At 41.5% G+C, this 26,449-nt stretch overlaps 2 protein-coding genes across 8 annotated transcripts in view; one reads left to right on the top strand and one right to left on the bottom strand.

Annotated features, from left to right (window-relative positions):
- MMD (monocyte to macrophage differentiation associated) overlaps nt 1-9,769 on the top strand; it is a 41,340-nt gene extending 31,571 nt beyond the window's left edge. For all 6 annotated transcript variants that reach the window (XM_068209667.1, XM_068209669.1, XM_068209665.1 and 3 more), the window contains 5 exons: nt 5,051-5,211; nt 5,953-6,027; nt 6,435-6,536; nt 7,030-7,099; nt 7,843-9,769. In XM_068209667.1, the coding sequence (XP_068065768.1) occupies nt 5,051-5,211; nt 5,953-6,027; nt 6,435-6,536; nt 7,030-7,099; nt 7,843-8,043 (609 nt within the window). In that variant the 3' untranslated portion in view covers nt 8,044-9,769. The remainder of the gene's footprint in view (nt 1-5,050; nt 5,212-5,952; nt 6,028-6,434; nt 6,537-7,029; nt 7,100-7,842) is intronic.
- Nucleotides 9,770-19,092: 9,323 nt separating this feature from the next.
- Nucleotides 19,093-26,449, bottom strand: part of HLF (HLF transcription factor, PAR bZIP family member) — a 36,466-nt gene continuing 29,109 nt past the window's right edge. Inside the window, exons 3-4 of one of the 2 annotated variants that reach the window (XM_068209663.1) lie at nt 26,125-26,345; nt 19,093-23,270 (exon numbers count right to left, since the gene is read on the bottom strand). In XM_068209663.1, coding sequence (XP_068065764.1) covers nt 23,055-23,270; nt 26,125-26,345 — 437 coding nt within the window. In that variant the 3' untranslated portion in view covers nt 19,093-23,054. Of the gene's footprint in view, nt 23,271-25,064; nt 25,598-26,124; nt 26,346-26,449 lie in introns of those variants that run through there. The other variant, XM_068209662.1, reaches the window with a different exon arrangement.

Raw genomic sequence — 26,449 nt, 5'->3', positions numbered from 1 at the left:
AGATGTTGCTGTGCTCCTTAGCAATTTCAGCTTTCACCTAGTTGAAAAGCAGGCATGTTTTACTCCTGCCTGTTAGCAGGACGTGACAGCCAAGGTGGATCATTGTTTTCTGGTAGGCTGCAGAAACTGCAATTGCTTTCTGAGCAGTCAAACTACTTACTAAAACCTACGATGAACTGTTAAAATAAATATGCAATAACTTTTCATCACTATTTAATGTCTTGAAATGGGAGTCTAAGCTGGGAAAGCACAGAAAAGCTAGGGGGGATGTTTTCATCTCCTTGGTGTTGCAGACTTACTAAATGTTAGATAGGCAAGTGGCTGAGTCTTTGCTGCTAGATTACAGTGTGAGTTTTCAGTTAGACATTGATGATTCCATAGAACAGAATTCAACAATGGTTCTCCAATATGTTTTTCTTAATTCAGGAAGCAGTCAACTTTATGAATGTGGCAGTACTTCTCAGTAGGAATCCCATCTGGTTTTGAACTTAAAAATGCACAGCAATCAGTTTATGGCAGCTGCTTAATAAAAACAAGCAACAAAAAAATAAGGATAAAGGAGTAGTATAATCCCAGGTACAACTTTTTGGTACAATACTTAAAAGGTAGCTTTGTGTTGCATAGTAAGGTATCTTCAAATGTCTTACTTGTAAGGCTATTTTAAGTGTCTTGCTTTTTTTTTTTAGCTTTAAATGAAGCATTGACTTGCCTTCAGACACTGGGAGAGGAATGGCAGCAAAGTAGTTGAAAACAGACAGAAAAAACTGTTCTCTGTGTTCAAAGGAACAGGAAGGAAACAGTGCATGAGAAAAGCAAGGGTTGTGAGAATGGGAGGGGAGAGATGACTTTTTCATAAGGAAGCTTTCTGATGTATGTAAAGTTCATCAGACAAAAGGTAGACCTTGTTGTGTTAAAACCTCAGGATTTAGACATGGCTTGCTTTATACTACTTTAAATGTTTCTTCTAACTGCCTTAAAAGGAGTAACTATTCTTAAAATTAATTATAATCTGTATTCCAGGTTGGGTTAGTGAAGTACATGGAAAAACAGAAGTAGTATAATAAATATTTTAAAAGTGAGACTTGGAGCATTTAGAAGGCCATTTGAGCATGGAAGTGGGGGTGATGAAAATTTCAGAAGGACTCTTCTGATGAAAATGTCTCCATTCCCACTGACTGGTATAAGCAGTTTCTCTGCTCTCTGTGTGTTGCACAGCCCAAGTTGCTTGTGGGCCTCCCACTCTGTGTTACTGGTCTCTTAAAATTAGGGGAAAACGGAAAAGTTGGGAGAGATGGTAACAGGAGTGCACTCATGGAGCAGGCAGCTGGAGATGGGCACAGCCCTTCATGGTTCTCTCGAAGTGTCACATTTTCTGGGGGCAGGGCTGGCACTTTATTGCTGTTTCTGTTGCCTTCCTTTCCAAAAGGGAAGTGTATGGACCATTTTTGTGCCCTCAGTGTGTCCCTCCCATTGAGAGGCTCGTGAGATTGCAGCAGTAACAGCACGCTCTGCTGCAGTGGCTCATGCATCAAAGGGCATTGTTGCTGCCTGCATGATGTGCAAGGAGAACAACTTAATTTTCCAGGAATGTTATATACAAAAGCAAGACTTCCAACAGGTTTTGAAAGCTCTCTGTGGCAGAGATTGTCTGGAGAAATATGGAAAGAATACAGGTAAAATGCTGACCAGTGGAGCAGTATCCTAAGCAACCCCAGGCAGGTGGGAGGTACTGGGTGTTTTGCTGTAAGTTGGTAACCAGAGAGTGTAATTTCACTGAAGGGACCCTGATCAGGCTCACAGCTTATTGTGTCGGCCTCTTTCCTTGTGCCTTAAGGGTTTTTACTTGTTGTGACAGCAGGGTTTGTGGTAGTTGGTTTCCCAAAATACACCACACAGAGGTTGTGCTGAAATTTATTCTGAAAGATTACCGCCTGTAGATGTAAATAAACATATTTTAATCCTTTATCTTCCTCCTTATTGCAAAGAGCTTTTAACTTCATTCTCTCATTTTGTTCTGGCATTTCTCTAGAAAGCTTAGGAAGCTGTTGCCTTCTCTCTTGTTCTGCAGATCTCCCTTCCAGCCCCACTTCTGATGCAGCCAGGATTAATCACAGTGCTAAAATTAGTAAATTGGCACATCACAGTTCTGGGTTTGCTCAAAGTACATTAAGATACTGGGTTTGATGGTATTCACTTGGAAGACTTGCACTCCACGATGAAATAAGCAAAGATTTTGTGACTTGTAGCTGGAGTTTTTTTTCAAGGAATATTGGTAACTAAGAAATGCTTTGTCACTCTGTAAAATGACACAGCACAATCCCACTCATTCTGTTAGTTCTGATTCTCTGACTGCTTTTTTGGTAAATTCCCCTCCTTTTAAAGGACTGATTAATGGCTTTTTCATTCTGAAAACTGGAGATTAAAATGCAATTCTTGTTTAAGTGATTTTTTTCAAATGAACATGGAAAAATTTGCCTTTTTTATGAGCTGAAGTTTTGTGTTTCTGTTGTAAGATGGATAAAGCCCAGTGTACCATATGTTACCTGTTATGGCATTGCCATCTGAAGAACTTTCATCGAGTTGGCTGGAACAGCAGGGTATCATTTCTGGATCTTGTATTTAATCTAGCTATTTTTGGCCAAAAAAAAAGAGTAATAAAACATCTCTTGTTTCGTCTGACTGTTCCCATGGTGCCTGTCAAGCACAGAGAGGAAAATGGTTCCAAAAAGAACACTTAGGAAAAAAAAAATCAGTCCTTCTCATGGAATACAGTGCTCCTCCTTGTGAGAGGTAGAATTGTTCTTTAAAGCAGGACAAGGCAAAAAAGGGGATTAAAGTCTTCATTCATGTGCTGTACTCTTGATTCTGAAGGTGCAAATAAAGAGGTGATAAGAGAATTGCTTCTTTGTTTTAATTGTACGACTTTAGACACAATAATTACTGGAAAGAGTGGTTGACACTGAACTTTGTTTTGGCCCATTTGAGCATCCCATATCACAGCTTAGCTTGTGGAATATTTATTTGAGGAGATTAGTAAAAAGCTGGGATCTCTGTGTAAGAAAGGCAGGTTATTCTGTTTAATATCTAAAGCTCAAAGAAGGCTCTTTTCCTGTGAACTGGTCTCTGTCAGAGTCCCTGAGCAGCTCATGGCTGGGCTGTTATAGGGAATTAGTAGGAATTTGCTGTTTTACCTGGTATTTGTAGGTATTTCATCTTTCTCAAAACTTTACGTTCTCTAATCAAGTTCTTCTTTAGTTCTTTTAGTCAAATTTAGTCAAAACTGAAATTAGCACCAAAAATTGGGAAGGAAACTGAGGATTGTGGTTACAGTGGGACTGTACAGCTTAGAGCCATGGCTACACCAGCATTTCTGGGGCTAAGTGTCCTCCTGTCCCCTGCAAAAACAAAATGAAACAGCTGTCACATCTCATCAGTCCTGGCTGTGCCAGGGCCTTCAGCCACACTTCATTCACACTGTGTGTCATGTGTGGAAAACAGGAGTGACTGATCTCCTGAGGAGTGACACATTTCAACCTTCCCTGAGTTTGGGGGCTATTCGGGATGCGTGCAGGAAACTTAGGGTTGGTGATAAATGAGAAGCCAGGCTGGCAGACTATTTCTGGCCTTAAAGTGCACCACGTCAACTTCCATAGTTCCATTGCAAAGCCCAGGAAGTGTTTTCACCTCTAGTCCCAATGCTGTGAATGTATCAATGCCATACTTTTCATTCCAATGACTCTACAGCTTTTGGCACAAATACACTAAATTTTGCAAATCATAAAGAAATTTAATAGTAATGAAGCTACAGCTGATGTACTTCAAAGTTAGAAGGAAAAGCCACTTGTTTTTTGTTATTCTCAGATTCATTCAGTTTGCTCTGCACTGAGCAGAACCTTGATTTCCTCTGGTCTGTAATTAGATAAAGGACAGATAGGTCAGGCTAGACTAGAACTCTGCAGTCTGAGCTATCAAACCTGTAATGCAAAGTGGCCAGATTTGTTTAAACATTGTTTGTTCCTGGCTTTATTGTTTAACATATGAGACTTGGGTTAAATTACCTAGAATTTAACCCTGAGAAGCTTATTTGCAATTCAGGGGAACAAATTAGCATCTTAGACGTGCTGTAGGGCCTGGAAGGGAATTTGTGCAGTGTTTGTAACTTAGAAGGCTGACTTGATAGTGGAAGGAGATGGGTAGAAATACCTGAGTCAGTGAGCTCTCTTCTTTAAATACTTGTTGGACATAGGGTGTTTTTTAGGGTTTTTAGGTTATTTTCTCCTTCCCACCCCCGTCTTTTCTTTTTGCCTTTTCCTGAAGGAGATAGAGGTACATCGTATTTTAGTCTGGAAGGGAGTGTAGTTTTGAATGTATGCATTTAAAGCCTGCAGTCACTTCTTTGATGCTTCATGCAAGCGTGGTAATTTTATCATGATGTTTGAACAGGGCCTGTTTTGGAAGAAGTGAATTAGAAATGCTTGAGAGGGAGGTCGGAAGGAAAACAGAGTTGGATATGCTTGCATTAGAAGAACATCTTTGTGCATTAAAATCTATTAATGAGAGAAGTTTGCAGCTAATTTATTTATGGTAGCTTAAACCCAAGTTCTGCAAACCTATTGCTTAATTCTTGCAACTACACTTTGCTAAATGCTTTGATTTTTCATTTGGGATTCAAGTTTATTTTGGTTTGTCTTGTGCTCTGTGTCTTATGCACAAGAGGTGGCTTAAATGCAAACCTAGAGTAAGATCAACATGATTTTAAAACATGAGGCAGAATGTGAAAATAAAACCACTGATAATACTTAACAAAATTAGACAAAATAATTTGTTGTCATGCCTAGAGGAGTTGGTAACCATCCCTGGTACTATGGGGGGAGAAATTTAGCAAAACCAGATCTAACCTACACCCGAGACATCGATGAATTTCTGGTGCTGATGTGTCAACTTCAGTAAATGACAAAACTCTCTGCTGGGGCTGGGCTCTCTGCCTGCTGGTGCTGCTCTGTGGCTGGCACCACGGCAGAGACCTGACAGTGGCCTTTTGTTTTGGCAGTTCCTGATTGTTCCTGCCATCGTGGGCAGTGCCCTCCTGCATCGGCTCTCGGATGACCGCTGGGAGAAGATCACAGCATGGATGTACGGGGTGGGGCTCTGCGCCCTCTTCATCGTCTCCACCGTGTTCCACATTGTTTCCTGGAAGAAGAGTCACCTAAGGTAGCAGGAGAAAATGTTTCACTTCCTCGTGATGTTTCCCCATTATGTTTCTCAGTCAAAACCAATTTTACAGGAGGTTGGAGTGGTACTTTCTACTGAATCATGATAAAAACACCCTTCATTTTTTTGGAAGAAATGGTGAGCCAAGCTCATGTACCAGTGAACTTGAATGTCTGCTGCCTTGTCACAAAGCAAATGTGTTTTGGTCGGCTGTAGTGGCTCCTAGTCCAGAAACAGAATGGGAAAAACATAATGTAAGTGGTTGATGGAAAACATCCCATTGCAGACATGAAGACACTGTCTGGGACTACGGCATCTCAAGTGCTTTGAGGAGCACAGCTTTTGCCAATGCCCAGCTAACCAGCAGGAAACCTCCATGGGACCAAGGCAGCAATAGCAAAACTGACAGGGGATTTATTATTTTTATTTTATTTTATTTATCCCTTGTAAGACCCCCCCCCAAATAATTCTGGGCCATAAATTGGATATAGCCAGTAGTCACTAAATAGTAACAGTGTCTGGATTAGGCAAAGTTGATGTGACAGGGATGCAGGGTGGGGGTGGAGAAGGGGAGAGGACTGGAGAAGTGCTCAGCTCTTAGGTGTCTCCACATAGTTGTAAGAGAGATGGAGGTGATGGTATTTTCCCCAAAGTAATTCCAAAGCATGTCAGGAAAGTGAGATGATGCAAAAATCTTCCCAAAATGTGTCATGGTGACCTGTTCTGTCTCTCTCTCCCTAGGACAATGGAACATTGCTTTCACATGTGTGACAGAATGATGATCTATGTCTTCATTGCAGCATCCTACGCACCGTGGTAAGAAATGGGGACCACAGCTGCAGAATCAAAGCTTTTCCAAAATAAACAGTTCATCATTGCAGCTTTCCAAAATCTATTGATGGCTTCTTAGATGCAATTGACCAAATTATGTGTTGTGACAGACATTGTAATGTCATCTCCTGGGCCTTGCTGAACAGGAAGTGATGCTAGAAAACATCAGAAGGTAGTTTCTGTATATTCCACATACCTCAGTTTATGCTTTCCACCCATCAGTGCAAACACCTTCTGCCTCTCTGTGGATAGAATGTCCCAGTGTTTGTTCCCCCATCATTCTGTAGTTAAAGCTCTGAGTATTTATTTGTTTTTATTAATCCCTACTGCTCCTGTGTCAGTGTGGTCTGTTTACTCATCACCTCTGTCTCTTGGAACCTTTATGCCTCCAGGTTAAATCTCCGTGAGCTGGGACCTCTGGCATCTCACATGAGATGGTTTATCTGGCTGATGGCTGCTGGAGGAACCCTTTATGTATTTCTCTACCATGAAAAGTAAGAATTATTCTTTGCATTTAACTTTAAACTGAAAATTATCCTCAGAGAACATGACCAAACTTTATTTGTTTTGGAGATGAGCAAGATGAACAAGTAAGAATTATTCTTTGCATTTAACTTTAAAATGAAAATTATCTTCAGAGAACAAGACCAAACTTATTGGTTTGTTTTTTTGTTTTTTTTTGATGATACCAAGGTTCTCATCAAATAAGAAAATTTAGGTTGTGTCAGTGTTTTATTCTCACTTGTACTTACTGCAAGTGAAGACGTCTAGGCAGTATTTAGAGAAGGTATTGCCTGCAACTCTACAATGCAGAGATATACAGTAGTTTTAATTTTATCATAAAACACTGGTTATTTATCTGCATGCAAAGCTTTTTGAATAATGGCCCAATACCAACACACAATTTAAAATACTCTTTTTTGCTATTGAAGGAAACATTCATCCTTTTGTACACCTCCTTAAATGACTCAAATCATTCCTTTTTAGGTATAAGATCGTTGAACTCTTTTTCTATTTAGCGATGGGATTTTCTCCTGCTCTGGTAGTGACATCCATGGTAAGGAATGTGACTATTAACAGTGCAAACAAACAAAACTTTCCTTTTATAACCAGCTTAAATTTCGGTGCAGCTCTTTCCTCTGCAGAGATGTTCATTTTAGTACACTGTACTTGTAAATGCTCTTTGCAGAGCAACCAAATGCAACCACTTATAGTCTGGATTTATAGTTCACACTTCAGTGAAATGCTGCCTTGTTTTGATCAGTCCAGGCTGCATTGTGTAGATAAAGAGAGCCTTGGTTTCTTGGTGCATCTGAAAAGCATCCTACTCCAAACTTATTTATAGTTACACATTTTAGATAATGTTGATTAACCCTCTCTGCTGCTAATAGAAACCTGACACATTTTCAAGTTAATGCCTTAACTGGCTGTATCAAAGTCTTGCTGGGAGGAGCTGCATTAAACTCACACTTCCACAGAGTAATGTGGTTTTCTTTATCTCCATGACTGTCTGCTCTGCTGACGAAGCAAACCATCAGTCTTGTTTTAGTTCTTGAGTTGTCCCAGTATAACTTCTCTAGTGCTATGGGCACATAGTATATAAACACATTATTGTGCATTTCACAAAGTGTAATATAAATACATTGCATTTCTCACTTGTCCATCTGTCGCACCCAACATCTTCTGAGCTGTCACAGCCAGCTCCCTTTGCTTGGGGGAAAAAAGCACTTTGTATTTTGTCCATAAATACACTTTGCCCCCTCTACACCCTGCCCCTGACCTGTCCTTGTTCCCTGGCAGAGCAACACCGAGGGACTGCAGGAGGTGGCCTGGGGAGGTTTGATCTATTGCCTGGGTGTGGTGTTCTTCAAGAGTGATGGAGTGATCCCCTTTGCCCACGCCATCTGGCACGTCTTCGTGGCCACAGCAGCTGCTGTCCATTACTATGCCATTTGGAAGTACCTTTACAGAAGTCCTGCAGAGATCATTCGTCACTTATGAGATTGTACAAAACAATAATCTGCACTTGGCCTCTGTAACAGTATTATTTGACTTAAAGATTTGAGGGAATTGGAAAAATTGCACAGCAAAACTGCACTGACTTAGGTAGTTCTGTGAACACAATTACTGTGAACTGATGTTTGTGTCCTGCCATTTCCCATCACATGGCAAGTGCTGTAAATAACCAAGATACTGTACTGCAGTAACCAAGAGTCCATTCCACGTTAGCAGAACTGGCTACCTGATGTTTACAAACAGATTTTGTATGCTAGTTTAATTTTACAGTTTTTAACTACGTGAATTTTTCTAAATTAAGGATTCAAATGGTGAAGTCAGTGCAATAGTGAAAACGTAATGCTCTTGACATGAATTTGGTTTCTATCACCTTTCCACGAGTCATTTCTTAAACATGAATCAGAGACAGCTAATCTACTTTTACCACCCATTATCTTGGTATAATGTGACTTTTATAGAAACTTTTTTGTGTTTTTTGTAAACTTTAAAAGTACATTTATTGAACTGAAGACACACAACTGTCATCTATGCAGTTATTCATGTTGCAAACTCTTGCAAGAAATGGTTACATTCCACACCCTGTTCTGAGGAGCAAACATTGTACCTCTTCCAAAGTTTGTGTTGCAGCTGTAATTGTAATAACCACTTCTACAAGCTAAATGTGATTCTGCTGAGTTCTAACATGGCAGCATTCTGCTCATTTTCTGTACCACTGAACCAGACCTTAAGTTGGCTTTATTTGTAATGAAGAGCTGTAAAAGGAATAGCTGAGGTGATTTTCTCCTCCAAGTTCCCAGCTGTACCCATGCTGCCCAGGGTGGGGGCTCGTGTGGGGAATATCCCCCTCCAAGCCATGGCCATTTCCCCAGCCCATGTACACACACGTGGCATTGAGACTTGGGTTTCCAAAGGGACTTGAACTGATTGGTCCCACCAGCTTTGATGGGGTGGTTCTGCTGGGAAATCCAGGTGGGAGCAGCAGGCAGAGCATTGCTGAGCACCTGGAGCTCAGGGGTCTTCACAAGCACAGCCTGGCAGGGAGCAGAGCTTGGCAGGGTGTCACTTGTCATCCTGGGACTTTACACAGAGTCTAACTGGTCTTTGTTACTGTCTGTCTGTCCAGGAAATCCAGCTGTGGTAGCAAGTCATGACTGTAGGACGTGTGCTCAAATGACCAGTGTAGAAGAGTCGTTGTAATCCTGTTTGTCCAATAATTGTATCCTGTCCCACTATGTAATGAATGTCTTATATTAAGATTGACTTTATCCTTTTTCTAATTTACTCAGTTTTAAACGTCAGTATTTAAAAACAAAACCAAAATATGTTGCCTTTTTCAGATTTTGTTCTGGATATTGCCTGTCTGCAGACAATAAATAGCAAGGTAGGGATGTTTCAAAGGTCCTGTTTCACTCAGATTTGCCAGAGGGCTGCAAGTTTTGGAATATTTACATTCGTATAGGGAATTTACCAGAGGGACAAACTTTAAATTCAGGACATTGAAGACTTGCTGTGTGGTGGTAGCAGGTGATCAGAGAAGTGGCAGCACCACAGCAAACTCAAACTGCCCCAAAAGAAAGCAAAGGGAACAGCTGGGCAGGTGATTCTGCTACAACAGTCTTGCAGATCTGGATGCCTCAGTTTTTTAACATTGTGTCTATTTTAATATTTTCCACTTTTTGTGAGTCCATATATTTTGTTGAAATGCAGTACTGCTAAAACCACTAAAATACATGTAAAGATTTTCTGTAGTCAAAAGTTAAACTATTGCTTGAATATGTTTGTTTTAATTTTAAGTTAATTTTTCATTGCATTTGCTTTTTGGAGTGTTTGAAATGGTTTTTAAAAAGTTTCAATTCGCCAAAAATATTTTGAATTACTGTATTCTAGTCAATATGATATTGAATGTACTAGACTAACAATAAACATTTGGTGCAATTTGGAAACTCTTGTTTTCTTGGTGGTTGTTTTTTTCCCACCTCCATCCTTTGGGCAGGGCAGTCAGGGACTGATACTGTGGCCACTCCTGACAAAAAGGATCCTGAGCTGAAGCTTAGGACGCTCATGTCTGCTCAGTCAATGCTTTAAAAATTGTAAGAAAGACTGTAATCCAAATTATTCAATCTTTAGTATGGAAAAAATATATTTCTGTCTGAATTTTGGTCAGTAGATAGAACTTCCTTTTCCCTTTTGCTGTTCGGGGGTATAGGAATATATTGGGATTTTTTTTCAGCTTAGAATATTGAAATACATAATTTTGCTCCTATCCCTGGAGGAGTATCATTGCATAAAATACAGACAAGCTGAACTAAAAATGTATTTCTGTCTGGAAAGCAAGCATATCAATTAGTCTTTTCTTTTTTCTCTCCATCTAATTGCAGCTCTTGAGGCTGATTCCTCTCAGGAGTAAGGATAGTGCTTTTTCCAGTAATGCTTGCTGCAGTACAGAGATGGGATTTCTTTGTCTTCCCAAGGCAAGTGTTTTTAAAAGCACTTGCTTCTGTATTTTCTATGCCTCTAGGTTTTAGAAGTGCAACAAGTTGGCTGAATCTAAATAAAGCAGAGACATTTCAGATGGACCTTTCCAGAAAATGTCGGGGATGCAGCAGGTACTTTGAGTACTGGATATATTCTTAGGTCATGTTTTTATAACACAATATCCTGTGCATCAAAAAATAATTCTATTAAAAGAAGGGCTTCATTTAAGGATTTATCTTAGAGTGCTTGTTTGAGTTGTATTGGTTTAAAATAAATAGTGAGGAATGCCCAAAGACAATATTAATTTTTCTTCCTGTTAAAAAAGGAGGTCTAAAAGTAGGCTGTTGTTCCAGTTCTGTCTGCTCCACATTCCTTGTAATTATTTGTGATTATGGTAAGAATCTCCCAGTTCTAGGTAAGTAAGGAAGTCCTGTCCAGGAGGCTTGAGTGGCCTTGTGGGTCCCTTCCAACTCAGGATATTCTATAAAATGTACATTGTTGGGGCTGGAATGAGCAAGTTAAAGAAGAAGATACTACAATTTTTCATAGTTTTTTTTTTTTTTTTCCTTGCTTAAATGTCCCTCCTGCTCAGAGCCTCTACACAATTCTTTACTTGGGTCTGGTGTGTTTAGCCACGAGATGTCCCTGAAGGCCAAGGCTGTCATGGTCACGTCATGTGCTTGACTAAATCTTTTCTCCATGCTTTGGATTTTTAAAGAGCACGGGATGTTGGGCTCTGCTGCTGATTGCTTTCACCCATCAATAGGTGCCATAAGGCTAAAGCTAAAAATTGACAAAAGAGTGATCAGGATGGCACGGCAAAGCTGGCTCCAGGGTGTGGGTGCTTTCTGCCTTCCCTTTCTCAGCCTGTGCCATTGAGCTCTGTGCTCCAACAGCACAAGGCTGCTCCTCCATCCTGTTGCTTGGGAGTGTTTCAGTCATCATTTGGCTCAATAAATTCACCAGCCACTGTCAGAAGGAAGGGAATGGACATAAGACACCTGAGATGTTCTCTAGTGGCTGTTGGAAGTGTTGGGATGCCTTTACCTTGGCATTCCCAGCATTCCCAGGCTGCTCAGCCTTGGGGTTGGCTGTGAGCTTTGTAGCCTGCCTGGGGAATTCAGCACAGAGCACCTGTCCCAGGTGCCAGCTGAACACAAAAGAGAAGTTCCAGTCACAGGTCAGAGCCCCAGGGAAAGCAGGGCTCTCTTGATAAGAGTTTTCAGATTCCTATTTGGGTAGTGTTTGGTGGATGGTGTTTTGGCACTGAGCTGGGTGTCTGTCACTGGGTTGTTTCCACTCCAGGCATCCTCCTTCTGTCTGTGGTGAGCAGTAAAGGTGGCAGTGCTTGTTTCCTTTGCAGAACCAGGGTAGTTGCTCCTAAGGATAAGCTGGGGAACCAAAATCCTGTTGCAAAAGGCTGGCAGAGAGGCCAGTTTCGTAACATAAGTCACATTATTAGCTAATGAAGCTCATGTGCTCTCAGAGGGATCTGTTCAGATGTCTCTGTTGCTTAGCAGCCCCAGCCCTGCTGGCATGGATTTGAGTGCCCAAATCCTCTAGGTGCCTTTGCAAATCTTCCTTAAATTTTCAGAGGTGAAAAGCTGTTGGTAGAGACTGACTGAATGAGTGGCTTTAGCTCCAGCAGGCGCCTCTTCACTGTCTGGTGGGTGGTGGTGGCTTCCAGGAGAGGCCCGGAGGTGTGACCAGATGTGGTATGTGGCTTCTGTGACACAGCCAGCCAGCAACTGAGCTGTTCTCCAACAGGGCATCCAGAGCAGCCCACAGGATGTTTGGATGGAGAGCAGTAGTTATTCTGGATGTTGAAACACTGAAACCCAACCCACAACACCTACTGAACATGGGGAGCCTGTGGCACTTTTGGATTCAACAAGCAAGGATTTAGTAGCATCTTAAATGCTGGAGGATTGAACATTGTTGCTGTGGGAACTCAGCTGTCTTCTCTAATCAAAACCCATGAACGTGGGAAGCTCAGGATTGGTCCAGGAGGGGAATATAGATTGTATTTTTTATAATATGTGTCTTAATATATGAATATGTTTGAAATGGCTTTTGTCTTGAAGCTGATGGTGGTGCTGAGCAGCTTAATCTGCCTTCTGCTAAAACACTGAAAATAAAGATTGAAGGGACTGTGAGATATTTTTAGCCCCTCCTCTGCCTGCAGGCCGGATGGACTCTGCCTGTCACTCCTGACAGGCTTGTTCTAAAAAGCCTCTAATAATGGGGATTTCACAATCCTCCCAGGCAGTTTACTTCAATGTTTCCCCGCTGCCCTCTTGATTTTTGGTTTTTTTTCCAGCTGCCCAAGCATTGTTTTCTTTGCTGTACTTTAAGCCTGTTACTCCATGTCCTGTCTGCAGCAGCTCAGAGAAGAGCCCTTCCAGGCAGGTTTTCTGTAGCTGCAGACTCACTTCCCCCCTTGCTTTCTTCTCCCCTAGACTTAAACAAAGTCTTCAATCTTGCTTCCCTGCCACCTTGTTTGACAGAGCCACCAGGATGTTCCAGGCTCCAGACACTTTTTCCCAGCTGATGTTGTGACACAGGGACATGAGAAATTAGTGACAGTGCAGAAGGAGGGAGAGGTGGAAGGAGGAGCTCTAATCCCATGTTTTGGGAGAGGGGCATCAAGTGAGAAAATTAACTCTACCCCAAAACCAGCACACACAGCATCCCAAGAAGGCAGCTTTTCCTTCTTTGTAGCAATGAGGAACAAAGACACATGGACCTCCTTCTTGCTGTCTCCAGGGGAACACTTTATTGCAAAAAACCAATTTTTATGCTCTAAACTTAAGCAAAACAAGCTGCCCTGCCTCTGCGGTGTTGCTATTCACATGTTCACATGTCCTTTTACCCAACCATCATTTTTGATCTCGCAGCGTCCACACGTCTCCCCGGCCAGTCACTGCCCCGCACACGAGGTGACCACACACCAGTCATACAATTTGTTCTCTGCTTACATGACCTCTTTTTTGCCTTGCTGTTAGCTGAACCTTACCCAGAGTGCTTTCTGGTGAGCAAGAGTGAGCAGAAGTGAACAGGATTTCTTATCTTCCACATCTCCCCCTTCTTTGTTTAATCAATAAAATCTCACCAAAGACAGTTATGCCATATACTACTAAATGTTTAAACCACACCCTGAAGCAGAGGTTGTCTACAAGATTTGAAAAACCTGAGCAGATCCTGAAACATTTTCAGATGTAATATGACTGAGCAAGGAAGAGGGGGAGTAACCCAGTAATAACCCTTCAAAAACACCAACATATGCCTTGACATGAACAATGTGGACATGGTATCAGTATGGGTAACATCATTCACTGGCTCTGTCCATCTTAGGGGGTAAGACCTGGGCAGTGCCTTTGCCAACCAGGATGGCACAACAAATGGCTGCACGCAAGGCAAAGGAGCCCATTTCACGTTGTGACCTGTGGAGACATGAGCATAACCCCTGCCCCATGCCAGTAGATCTAAGGGTCCTTTCCATTGCCCCGTTAACAGGACCTTTACCATCACCACAGGCCTGGGATCAGCCTTCGTATCGAAAGAATATTGTCTTTCACATGCTGTTTGGCCAACCTCATCTCAATTCAGAAAACTGAGAACCTACAAGGCCTTTGCTAATCTGTCTTGTGGATACCCTAACTCCTCCTCCTTTTGTTTTTCAAGCATGGTTTTCAGTGTCCTGTGGGCACGTTCAACAATAGCCTGCCCAGCAGGAAAGTGGGGAATACCTGTGCTGTGGGAGACACCCCACTGTTGTAAGAATTGGCAAGTCTGCTCAGAAGTGTAGGCAGGCCCATTGTCTGTTTTCATGGTGGCCAGAAGGCCTAAAGTGGCAAAGCAGGTGAGCCATTGCCCAGTGACATCATGGGCCTTCTCTCCAGTGTGGGCAGTTGCCATCAAGAAACGAGACTAAGTGTCAACAGATACGTGATCATATTTCAAAATACCAAATTCTGGAATATGAGTGACATGAGTTTGCCAAATAGAGTTTGGAATGGCTTATCAATGGCCTCTATGAAAAAGATCCTTCAGTGAAGCCGAATCTGTCTGCACGGTAGTTCCAAATTGTCCTAAAACATCCCTTCCCCATAATGTACATGGTACAGCAGCAATAAATGGTGCAATCCAGGCACTTTGCCCATCAGGGCCAAGAACAAGCTGGATGTGAGTGCTCTGTCTAGGGCGCTGCATTCCTTCCATCCCAGTTAGGGTTGAGCTTGGGTTAATCATGGGACAATCACAGAGCCAGTCACCGCTTTTGATGATGGAGACATCAGCTCTGGTATTGACAAGCCCTTTAAATTTTCTGCCATCTGTGCTGCATACCAGGGATGGCTGAACTGTTGTGATAGAACTTGTCCAAAAAAGTTGTGGCTGACCTGTGCCATGCCACGTTTACCCTTACCACCAGGGGTTTTGCTGGAAAATGGAACAAGCTGTGCTGAGCTCTGACCTGCAGGTATAAAGCAAGGCAGCACTGGGATCCAGAGTATAATTTATATTTCACCCTCATAATCCGAGTTGCTAACACCAGGTAACACAAAAAGCCTTAACTTAGTGGTGGAAGAACATCCAATTCACAAGGCATGTTTCCTCCAGGACCACTGGGACCTTGGAATGGGGCAACCAGTTCATCTGTAAGTTGGGCCCAGGGCTGACACACAGTTGAGCAGGGTGCTGTGTCCTTTCCCAGGGGTGATGTTTCTGTCTGGAGCCTACAGAAGTGGAGAGGGAAAAGCAGGGAACGAAATTCAGGTTGGAGGAATCAGGTTGCTGGGCCAAAGTCCTGGTTACAATAAATTACCTCTGGCTGGTTTCACCCATCCCGGGTGAAACCCGGCTGTTGCGTGCTGTCTGCAGGCGGGGCTAATTTTCACATTTCAATTAAAGTTGAGTCTGCGAATGTGCAAAATGATTGAGCGTTATCCTTTTAAGCCTGAGTGAGTTTGACACTCGCAGAGAGCAGCTGGAGCACCGCGGGCACCCCGGGCCCTGCCAGCCCCCGATGTCTCACACGCGGCTCAGGCAGAGCCCTGGCGCTGGTGGGGTGACACTGGGTTTGTCCCTGACCACCGGGGACTTCGACCTTCACAGGGTCTCACCTGCAGCAGCGGCACCGAGCGAGAAACACCCGAGGGAGGCTCAGGGGATATTAAAGAGGAAAAGCTGGCGGTGTTTTGGAGCAGATCCCAGCGCTCGGGACGTGCTCATGGAGCTTGCGTGACCTCTGGTGTTGGCTCGGAGGGGCTCTCAGCATTCCCACCATGGAGCTTTCCCACTTCCCCACCCACATTTGCATTTAGGGAGTGATTACATATTAAAAAAAAAAAATCCAATACGCTGCGGAAGCGCACCGGTCACAGTCACAGTGACAAATCCAATTTATTCCTCTTAAATGCAATATCAAGGATTTGGTTTTTGCCATGCAGACTTGCCATGGGCACGGCTGTGTCTTTATTTGGCTCCGGATTAATTTCTTCTAAGCAGCTGGGCAAGGGTGGCAGAGGATTTAAAGCATCTCAAAGATTCTTAAGTTCTCAGGGGTTTCATGAAAACTGGGACTTTGGGAAAAGGAGTTAAAAAGAAACAGCAAACTCGGCCCTAAGGCAGTGTCGGATGCTCCAGGGCTGCCAGAGCTGGGGCTGTGCCCGGCCAAGGGAGCACCTCAGGACTGTTCCAGTCTTTTTTTTTTTTTACTTTTAAATCATGGATTTTCTGGGAAAATTTCATCCATGAATGACCCCAGAAATGTTAAATCCACCAAAATTATCCTGAAGTCAAAGCAGGTGGGTTAAAGCAAAAGTACTAGGACCTCAAAGTGGCAAAAGATCTGGAAAACTACTCCAAAATATACCCTTGGCTCCTCATAAAGATGAGTTTGGGATGTGCCTCCTGGGCTTGAGGTGGAGAAGAGATGGTTTATTTTAAATACTTACATATTAAAGTATATTTGTGCCACTAACTATGCTGCATTAATAATACCTGTTAAATTCTCTCTGAATATGTAAACGTGTACGAATAAATACCTCATCATGTGTGAAAATCCTGTCATATGAAGTAAATAAGAAATAAAACATCTCCAAAAACATGTTTTATCTATTATCTGTTCTATACTTTATATAAAAATACAATAATAAAAAGGCTGCTAGAAGCACACACAGAGGCAGTCAAGGAGGTCTTGTGTGTTTCTGCTGTACAACTATATTTTGTACATAACAAATAACATAAATAGCAAATATCTTTGAAGCAATAAAATGTGGATACAAAAAGCTCTAAATCCATATTAATGAAGAAAATGCTGTTGAGTTGGCAGTGTGAAATATAATTATTAAATGTCTCTAGTTGTGTGCATGCAAAGATAAATGTGCACAAACAGCTAGACAGGGTGAATGTGTGTATTAGAATAAACACATGTTGTGTCCCAACTAACATTTATTAATCTTCATCATCATAAAATCTACTTCATATATTTTTGGAAAAAAAATCGAAAATATAAATCTAGCCTTTCAAAACAATATAAAAATATAAATTTTAACCTTTAAATCACATTGTTTTATACATGTGTCTCTGAGTAAAAATATATCCCTTTTTTAAAATCTTTGCTGCGTGTGTACATGGAAATCTCTGTTACAGAGACACACGTGTGTACAGAGGGGCTGAGCTCAAGAGCCACAGGGAGTGTTTCTGGGTTATTAAAACACATTTTGGTGCACAACATATCAGATCTTTACCTGTCAGTGATGACAATTTTTAGATGAATCTTCATGTAAAACTATTAGAAACCTTATTAATACTTTTCCATATGCTATATGGAAATAAAATTATTAAATTTCTGTCTGACTAGACACTGTGTGTGTACACATACATGTCTGTGCATAATATAGAATGTGTAGTAAAAACAGATTACAGTAATGAAATACATAATTAGAAACATAAAAATATTAACTTAGATGATTAAAATCTGCTAAGTATGCTGTATGAAAACATAACTGAATTTATACCAGTGTATACAACAGTATGTGGACACACTACATATGTATTTACACATCTATATATAGTGTATATATACATATATATCTATATATATGTATATAAACACTCTCTCTCTATATATATATATATATATATGTATACACACACAGGTTTTAGACACCCAGAGCTATATGGGCACACAGGTGAGTGTGGAAATGTACCTATGTTATGACAACTCATGCATATTTCAGAGCTAGTATCATAAAGGCATTTTTTGTGTGTATTAAAAAGTTTTATTCAAGTAGTAAATTGTGGTAGCCTAAATGAAATACAGTTATTAAACTTGTAAATATATAAAACATAGAGGGAAGGAGCTACAAGGATGCGTGTGCCCACAGTGTTTATGTATTGTAGCAATTACATTTTGTGCATAACATATATGGCAAAACCATCCTTTGTAACAATAAAATAAACTTGAATTAAAAAAAAAGTTATAAGGGTTTATTAATAAAATAAGTGCTGTTAAATATTCTCTGTGAAAGTATAATTAGCCAATGTATAGCTCTATGGATGCACAGATATATGTGCTTGTGGCTATGAGACCAAGTACACTTTCTGGCTCATTAAAAACCTTTGTATTAATAAAGCTTTTGATATATTTATAAAGGTGTATAAAAATAGGAAGCAAAAGCAATTATGATAAACATGGTAGATGAAAATGCAATTTTTATAAATTTAAATGCAATATTTATCTATTTTAATGCAATATTTATATTTTTATACATTTATATACACACATATCTTTAATGTGCATATTAAAATAGATGAATTTATATTATAGGTATATATTTAAAACTAATGAAAGCATGTACACACACAGAGGGGAGATTGAGTCAGTGTGTTATTAAAACATACATTTTGTGCATAATAGGTACTATGTATATTAAAATGCAGACTTTTATAGGTATGTGTGCCTATATATCATGCTCTGTACCCAGCTATAAATATACAGATACATATATACACATATTTAATAACTTATGTACAGGAAGTTCTGAATTATAGTTTTTCTCTCTCAGGCTGTATCTTTTTATAAACTAGATATTTAAAGCCTGTAGTATGTATTATCTGTCATGCAGTCCATATAAAATACTGGCTATAATGGACAGTAAAATTAATAAGTTATGTTGTATACTACAATAAAAATTACTCCTTGATATGCAGCATTTTTATGAATTTACAGTGAATTAACACATCACCACATCTCACCATAAATAAAGTGTATATATATATATATATATATATATATATATATATACAAAATAACATATTTTTGTAACAACAGTAAATAGCACTAATTGTAGTATAATTGGAATTATTTCATCTCATGTAAATACACATTTGCTGTGGGTATACCCAACCCTGGTGGCAGCTGGGAATGTTGGGGGATATTTGCCCCCCTCAAATTAGCTGGGATCCATCCCCTGGTGGGACAGATCAGAGGATGGGGGAGAAAAATTCCCTCCCAAAAGCCCCACACCCTGATACACCAAAACAAGCACACAGTGAGAGAAGAAATATTTAAAAGTTTATTAAACATTAAGAATAACAGACAAAAAAAAAATAAGATTTGGGCTGAACAGCATACAGGATGCAAACCATTTCTTGTCATACAGATAATTTGATCTATTTGTTAAACTTGTATTTAATTCTGTCTTGTGGTGTTGCCAGAGATACGATGGTTGATCACATGTAAGTTTTAATATAATTTTTTTCTTCACATAAAAAAGTCAACAAAATAAAAATAAACTGCACATCTCTATTGTAAAATTACCTGCAAAAATAATTTTAAAGCAATAATTGGGGGTATTACAAACCCACAGAGGCAAGATATTCAAATAAGAGGGGTCTGAACTGATCCCATCCCTGGTGCTTGCTCCGGCTCCTCCCCTGCATTCTGAATTTCTTGCTTTTGTGGATTCAAGTCAGAACTTATTTCCATGGTGCTTGGTTTAGTGCCTTCAGCACCACTCAAAACAGGAAAAGAAATACCCCCCCTTCCTCTGCCACAGGCTTTCCCACGGAGAGCCCCAAGGTGCTCAGATGCCCAAATCCATCTCCAGTTAAACTGATTTCTAGAGGGCATTCTTTTGTAAAAAGAAAAAAATCCACTTCTAAGTTTCAGCAAAAAATGAAAGAGAAGAGAAGCATTTTACAAATGCTTATAATGTAATAGAGGTCAGTGAATTATTTAGAGAAGCTATTAATTAATCTGCAAATATATATATTTCTATTTTTATAAAATTACAATTTCTTATACCTAAAAGCTCCTTCATGAGCAACAAAGCCATCAGAGGTGTGACGAGCCCAGCTGAGCTGTCCTTGGGAACTGAAAATGAGCTAATTTCCATTTATTTATTTTCATTGTTTTCTCAGGGAGACAACCTGGATAGTGAACCTGGGAATTTTCCAAGTTTTAAGCCCACATATTCTACCTTTTTTTTTTTCCAGTATTTATTTTTTTTTTCCCAGGTGAGCTTTTCAGAGCAGCCAGAGTGCCTAAGTCCCCCAGGAAGAGGGGAGTGCCCAAGTCCCCCAGGCTCCTCCGAACGTGCCCAGCCTGTGACACTCCCAGTGCCGGGATGGGACGAGGAGGCACCAAAGCAGCTCTGGCACTGCCGGGCGAGGCAGAGCCAGGAACCTCGGTGCTGCTCTGTGGCCATGCCTCAATACACCTGATACCTAGTCTTCAACCACTTCCCACTCCTTCCCTGCCCAAAGAAACAAAAGAATTCTCTTTTTTTCTTTTCCAAGCTGCCTTTTGCATGTTATACAAAGTTCTGTGGTCACAACCTGCCCTAGCAGCGGCACCACCGAGCTCACCCTGCTCTTGGGTCACCCCAAACTTCCCCTTTGTGGGGGTGATTAGAGTCTGCTGCTGCTCAAGGTGTGTCCACAGCAGCTCCCAGCCCTGCTTCTCCCAGAGGGAAAACCAGGGGCGTTCCCAAGGGGCTGCAGCAGAGACCCCAACTGTGCCGGACCCTCCTGACTCCTGATGTGCCTTCTGCAGACCTTTAGGGAGTAACTCCCTGCACTTCAGACCTTCTGCAGCACACGGAAACTCCGTTTGCTGAACAAATGGTCCACGGGCAAGCACTGCACGTCGCAGGACACCGACAAGCCAGCCGTGTTCGTGGAAAAATACCGGAGAAATGCCACCCATGCAAGGGTGTTGCTAATGCTGACCAAAATGCTGAGTTCTTTGCAGCCATCTCCTGAAGCGTGAATAATGATTTAATGGAAAGAACGACCTTTTTATTTGAAGATAACGTCAGAACGCTGAGAAAACTGTGAGCGAGACGTAGCACCGTATTTCCTTCACGTTACTAACTGTGTGCGGTACACAGCTGTGCACAGGATCTGAGCTGGTTTCAACAAAAAAATTCAGCTGGAAACAAATTCTCTAGCAGCAGCAGCAGATTGGAAATTATGATGAGTGGTTTTGTATTATATATTATTTTTCTGCCATTACAAAATGTTGTAATGTCCAATCAATAGTTGACTAAAATCCATGTTGTGCTTTGTCCCTGTTAAACAGTTTCTTTATGTGTTTCTGATGAAAAATAAAAAAGTCTCTCTTTTTCAGTAATATGGAAAATCCTGGAAAGCCATATTACTTCCATAAAAATTTAATTTAAAGCACAGAACATGCCAGTGTGCCAGGCTTAAAATTACGGATTTAAAAAAAAAAGAAGAAAGCAACAACCAACAAACCCCTAAGCAGTTCCTTTCTATACAATAATGGAGAATATATATCTTTGCTATATATTTTAAACATGGAATAGCTTTTTCTTTTTCCTATATATATGTCTTTCAAAATACATTGTCAGTATTTGTACTTGAAAAATACTGTACAAAACGAACATACTATAATTATTCTGTATAAACTTTATACATTTTATAATATCTATCCTTTTGGTCTAGAGTAAACACTTAGATTGATTGGATTAACCACAGTATATGACAACACCATCCCCTCCTGAAATACACCAGTGTCTCTTACATTCATTTTCAGAAGTCCACTTTATATTAGAACATACATGTTCAAAAGCAGAGTTTAAAACAATGAAGTTCAGAACCATCAGTTCATGTCACACTCAAAATAACAATCACTAGGAAAAAATGGGCTTTGCAAACCAGTGACTTCTTCTAACTGAATAAAGAATAAAAGTGATTTTTTTTTTAAACAGCAAGATATAATCCACAGAAAATATATTACAAAACATGGGGAAAAAAACCAACTGAATTTAGGTATTTATTCAACTTTTAATCACAAAATGGAGTAACTAACTGAAAACAGAAAAGCCCCTCTGATTTCAACATCAGATCTGATTTGACGCTATTTAATTTTGTTCTCATTTTCAACTAATGATCCTGCTCCTTACACATGCGCTCCCCCACGGCAGGGACACAGTCAGCATGCTCATGGGAACGTGTCTGGGACTTTTTGGAGCTCCTTGGTAAAGACATCGAGACTGCTGTTGGGTAGGGAACCATCCCACGTCCACTGGGAACATCCGGGCAGCATGCACGCAGGATTATTGCTTCAGGTACAGGCAGTGCAAGGTACACACTCTGTGCTCTACCCACAACTCCTACCTACCTACCTGGGGTCCGTGGAGAGAAAAGGAACCTTAGTAGCTACAGAGAAGCCAGTATGGGATCTATCATGAGTATAGCTAAACTCAGCCTAACAGCACTTTTAAATCTGAAGACAATTATTACCAAAACTTAAAAATACAACAAAAGCAATCTATAAATTAATAGTTCTGCAGTGTAGTACTAAATTATTATTTGTGCACTTTATTAGCATGTTAACTTTTCTGATTAGACAGACTTAAAATGATAGCTTGTTACTCTCGAAAAAAACTGAGATCTACCTTTTTTTTCTTTTTTCTTTTTTGTTTTTTTCCTTTTTTTTTTTTTTGTAATTTATGCTGGGATCTTTCCAAGTAAATCAGGAGGATGGAACTGATTACGAGAACGTAAAACCCCTACTCTGAAGCAGCACTGAAGGAAAAAAAAAAAAAAATATATATATAATAAAAAGCTTACTATGGCGGTTCTCAACAGTCCAGGTAAAAATGTGGCACCCTTTGAAGAGGGCTGATAAAAATGGGAAGTGCTGAGATGCGCACGCACACCCACAGCCACGCACATGCACACCCACAGACACAGACCTGGGCACACACGTGTGCACACACACACACGCAGGGACACGTACACGCAAACAAAAAGGAAAAAAAAAAAACAACAACAACAACAACAAAAAACCAACATTAAGTCAGTTTTGTTTCTGCTTCTGGTAAAGTGCTGAAGACAGAAAGGTTGGTTTGGGTGTGGTGCTATCAAACAGGAAACACATTGTCCATCTAGTCAAATGCCAACCCGCAACAAAGAAAAAAAAAAGAAAAAAAGAAAAGAAAAAAGAAAAAACCCCAAAACACCCCACCTCCCCTGCCCTGGATTTACAGGGGGCCGTGCCGAGCTTCGTACTTGGCCAGGACGTTCTTGCACTTGCCCAGCTCTTTCCGCAGGTCGGCCACCTCCTGGCGCAGGGCCGAGTTCTCCTTCTCCAGGAAGGAGGCGCGGATGGCGATCTGGTTCTCCTTCAGCCGCCGCGCGTCCCGCGAGCGCTTCGCTGCCATGTTGTTCTTTCTGCGCCTGGCCCAGTATTTGTCGTCCTGCTCGTGAGACACACAGAGAGGCAAACAAAGGTGTTAGATTTTGGGAGAAGCAGAGCTGCCCACCGGGAGCCGCTCCCAGCGGCCGCCTCCGGACCGCGAGTGGCTCCAGCGTCACCCGTGGCACAGCGGGACTGCAGTTACAGCTTTGCATGGCTCAAGCCGCCCTGGCAGCGCAGATGCTCTCACGTGTTGCTGTCAAAATGTTTACACTAACCCCCTCATCCTCCTGACAGGGAATTCCTCCAAGAAGAAGTGAAGCAATGCTCCGGAGGTACAATCCATCTCCCATCTAGGCTGACCTAGTTAGCACATCCACCTTCATGTGCCATGACTCACCCTGAACAGAGGCTGCAGCAGCACTAGTTACCTCTGGCCCTGCTCAGAGCTGCTGGTTCACTCTCTGTGTTGTTATCACCCATTTCATCTACTGCCACTCTTTTTTAATGTTCAAAGCACTCTACTGAGCCCCAAAATGTTCCTGTCTGCACCACTGTCACAACAAGAGGATTCCCTTGGCACAGTGATGATGGCTGCTCTGGGACCCAACACAGATTAATGCAATAGGCTTTGGCTGTGAAAAAAAAAACACATTGGACAGAAATAGGTCCACTACTCCCTGAGGTTTCATGAGCTAACACATTCCCAAAGTGTTATTCCTGAAGACCTGGCTCTAGATCACCTTACTGCATTGGTGCATCAAAGACTCGAAGTAACTACTGAATTTCACCTGATTTTCACTCTTCCAATGAAGTGGCCTTCAGCAAAATGGCAGTTTTCATGTTGCTTCATAAACTGAATTAAGTTCTAGCACTTTGGAACAACTCAGAAAATACAAACCAGGTAGAATCTCTTGAGAAAGGTTAAATTCCGTCCCCTGCAGAGTATGAGTGATGCAGCCACTCAATGCTCAAACTCTGCCTGGCCAAGTCACAGAGCTCAAACTCGCTTTTTCTTCATCTTAACATGCTTCCATTTCCCTGTGCCGCTCCCAAGGACCAGCACAGGGCAGGAGACCCAGCTGCTCCTATGCTGCACTGAGCAAACACCCACCACTCCTGGTTCCTTCTGCCCAGCCTCATCCTGCTGCTCTGCACCTTCTGCTGCTGCACAAGGCAGGAGAGCTCTTGAACTGCTTTCTATCAGTTTGGCTCAACAAAGTGTGCAGGAATGCTGATCTGGAGCCAGCATTATCTCTAAATGGCTCTTCACCTGTATGTAGATGGGTCCCCCACAAAATCCTCCAAAAAAACAAGCATGCAGCAAGAAGCTATGACCTAAATCTTGTTTATAATTTCCCATCTCAATTCACTCCATAAAAATCAGCTTTAAGCAATTTATTAGTGTGCCACCTAGGCTTCATCCCTCTTTATTTTAACAAATTGCAATGGCAAATCCCTTAATCCAGGCCTGAAAGAGGTAAGGCTGGCATTTCCAAATCACATGCAGCCCAGAGACGATTGACTGGTCTAATCTGCTTACCCTCCCCCAAAACCCAGAGGCTGCTCCACATGCCAGGGCAGGAGCAGCACTTGGGTCAAGCACTCTGAAACGAGTCAAGGGCAAGTGATGGGATGATCCCAAGGGACCCTGAGCTCCTGCTTCACTCCTGTGCTGCACTGCTGGGCTCCACCTCTGGCCAACGGGACCTTTGCCAAAGCTTGCTCTGATGAATAAGGGTACCTGGGAGATGTGACAAAGGGAGAAACTCCAGCCATTCCTGCAGCAGATACTTCTCCCTTGGGCACTGCAACCCAAGAGGCAATAGAACTTGCCCAGGTAAGCAACAAGGTGCAGGCAAACTTTTGCAAAGGAAAGCTGAGTGACAGCAACCTGAACACTACTGCAGTTGTGATTTCTGTGCTTTTAACTTGCACCACAGCATGCTTAGGGATAAAAATAGCTTATTTCCCTAATGCTATCAATCTGGTGCAAACACATGGCATCCCAGGCTCCCTGCACATGCAGCCAGATTCCCACTGACTCCAACAGGCTCTCAGGTTGTGTCTCTTGGGGGCAGTAGCAACAGCAGAATGAAATTCTGCCCTGACTGCCTCTGATAAAAGAGATCCTTTTGGAAAGCACATACTGGGAAAACAGCTTCACAAATAATATTCAGAGTGTTTGATAACCTGGATCAGTTGATTGATTTTCCTGCTTATCTTCAAGCACTTTGCTCTTCACATCTCAGAAGCAGTGAGTGGCACAGACTCTTTCTTCTAAAATATTGATGTAGTAATGTATTTCACATATTGTATTAAAACACACCTCTCAGCAGAAAAATTCTGTTTTCTTCTGTTTCCTACCACTTGTCTAGATTCTTTCACCTGGATTAGTGAATATATATTAGTGAGATAGTTTTTACTATAGTGTTCTCATTCATTATTAAACACAGAACTACTGCAACTTCCAAATAAGACACAATATACTTCAGCATGTCATCAGGGTCCTCCATTCTCCTTGAAGGATTCACAGCCTGTGCTGAATAGACAGAGGATGAAGAAAAAGGAAACACGAATAGAGACAGGATGAAGAAAAAGGAAACATGATCAGGCTGTTTCATAAGTGGGAAATATGGGACAAAGCAAGCTTGTCCAAGGTCAAGCAGGAAGTTTCTAGCATACAAAGGAAATGAATATTGAGCTCATGCATTTCAACTGTTGCATAACTAATAAGGGACATCCTCCCTTCAGACTCATCCAGAATCCTGAACAGTTTTATTCTACAGCAAAGTCAGATTTAGATGGAAAGATTTACCTTACATGACAAAATGGATTCACGCTCCAAACCTGTACCTCAGTGAGCAGCTGTCAGAGACCCTGTAGGAATCACCTCGTCACCAGTTCCAAATTACCTTCAGGTCATCTGGGATGAAGACTTTGCGAGCTTTCTTGATCATGGGCTGCGGTTTCAGCTCTTCTTCGGAGAACTTGCGCTTGCGAGGATCGAACATCTCCTGGCCAGGAATGCTGGACAGAGCAAGATCTGCAGGGTCAGGTTCGTAGCCGACAGGAACTTGGATAGTCTCAGGATCAATGGGGCTTGGTGTGTTCCGGTTTGCTGGCAAGATCTGACCTACAGAAATACAGGATAAACACAGCTGGGTTAGAAAAAATATGTTAATTGTAGCAAAGGTTTTTAGAAGATCTCTATAGATTTTACAAGCAATAATTCTTTCA

This window comes from Anomalospiza imberbis, chromosome 19, assembly GCF_031753505.1.
Source record: "Anomalospiza imberbis isolate Cuckoo-Finch-1a 21T00152 chromosome 19, ASM3175350v1, whole genome shotgun sequence".
Classification (NCBI taxonomy): Eukaryota; Metazoa; Chordata; class Aves; order Passeriformes; family Viduidae; genus Anomalospiza; species Anomalospiza imberbis.
The sequence above is the reverse complement of the archived record's forward strand: the minus strand, read 5'-3'. Positions and strand labels throughout refer to the sequence as shown.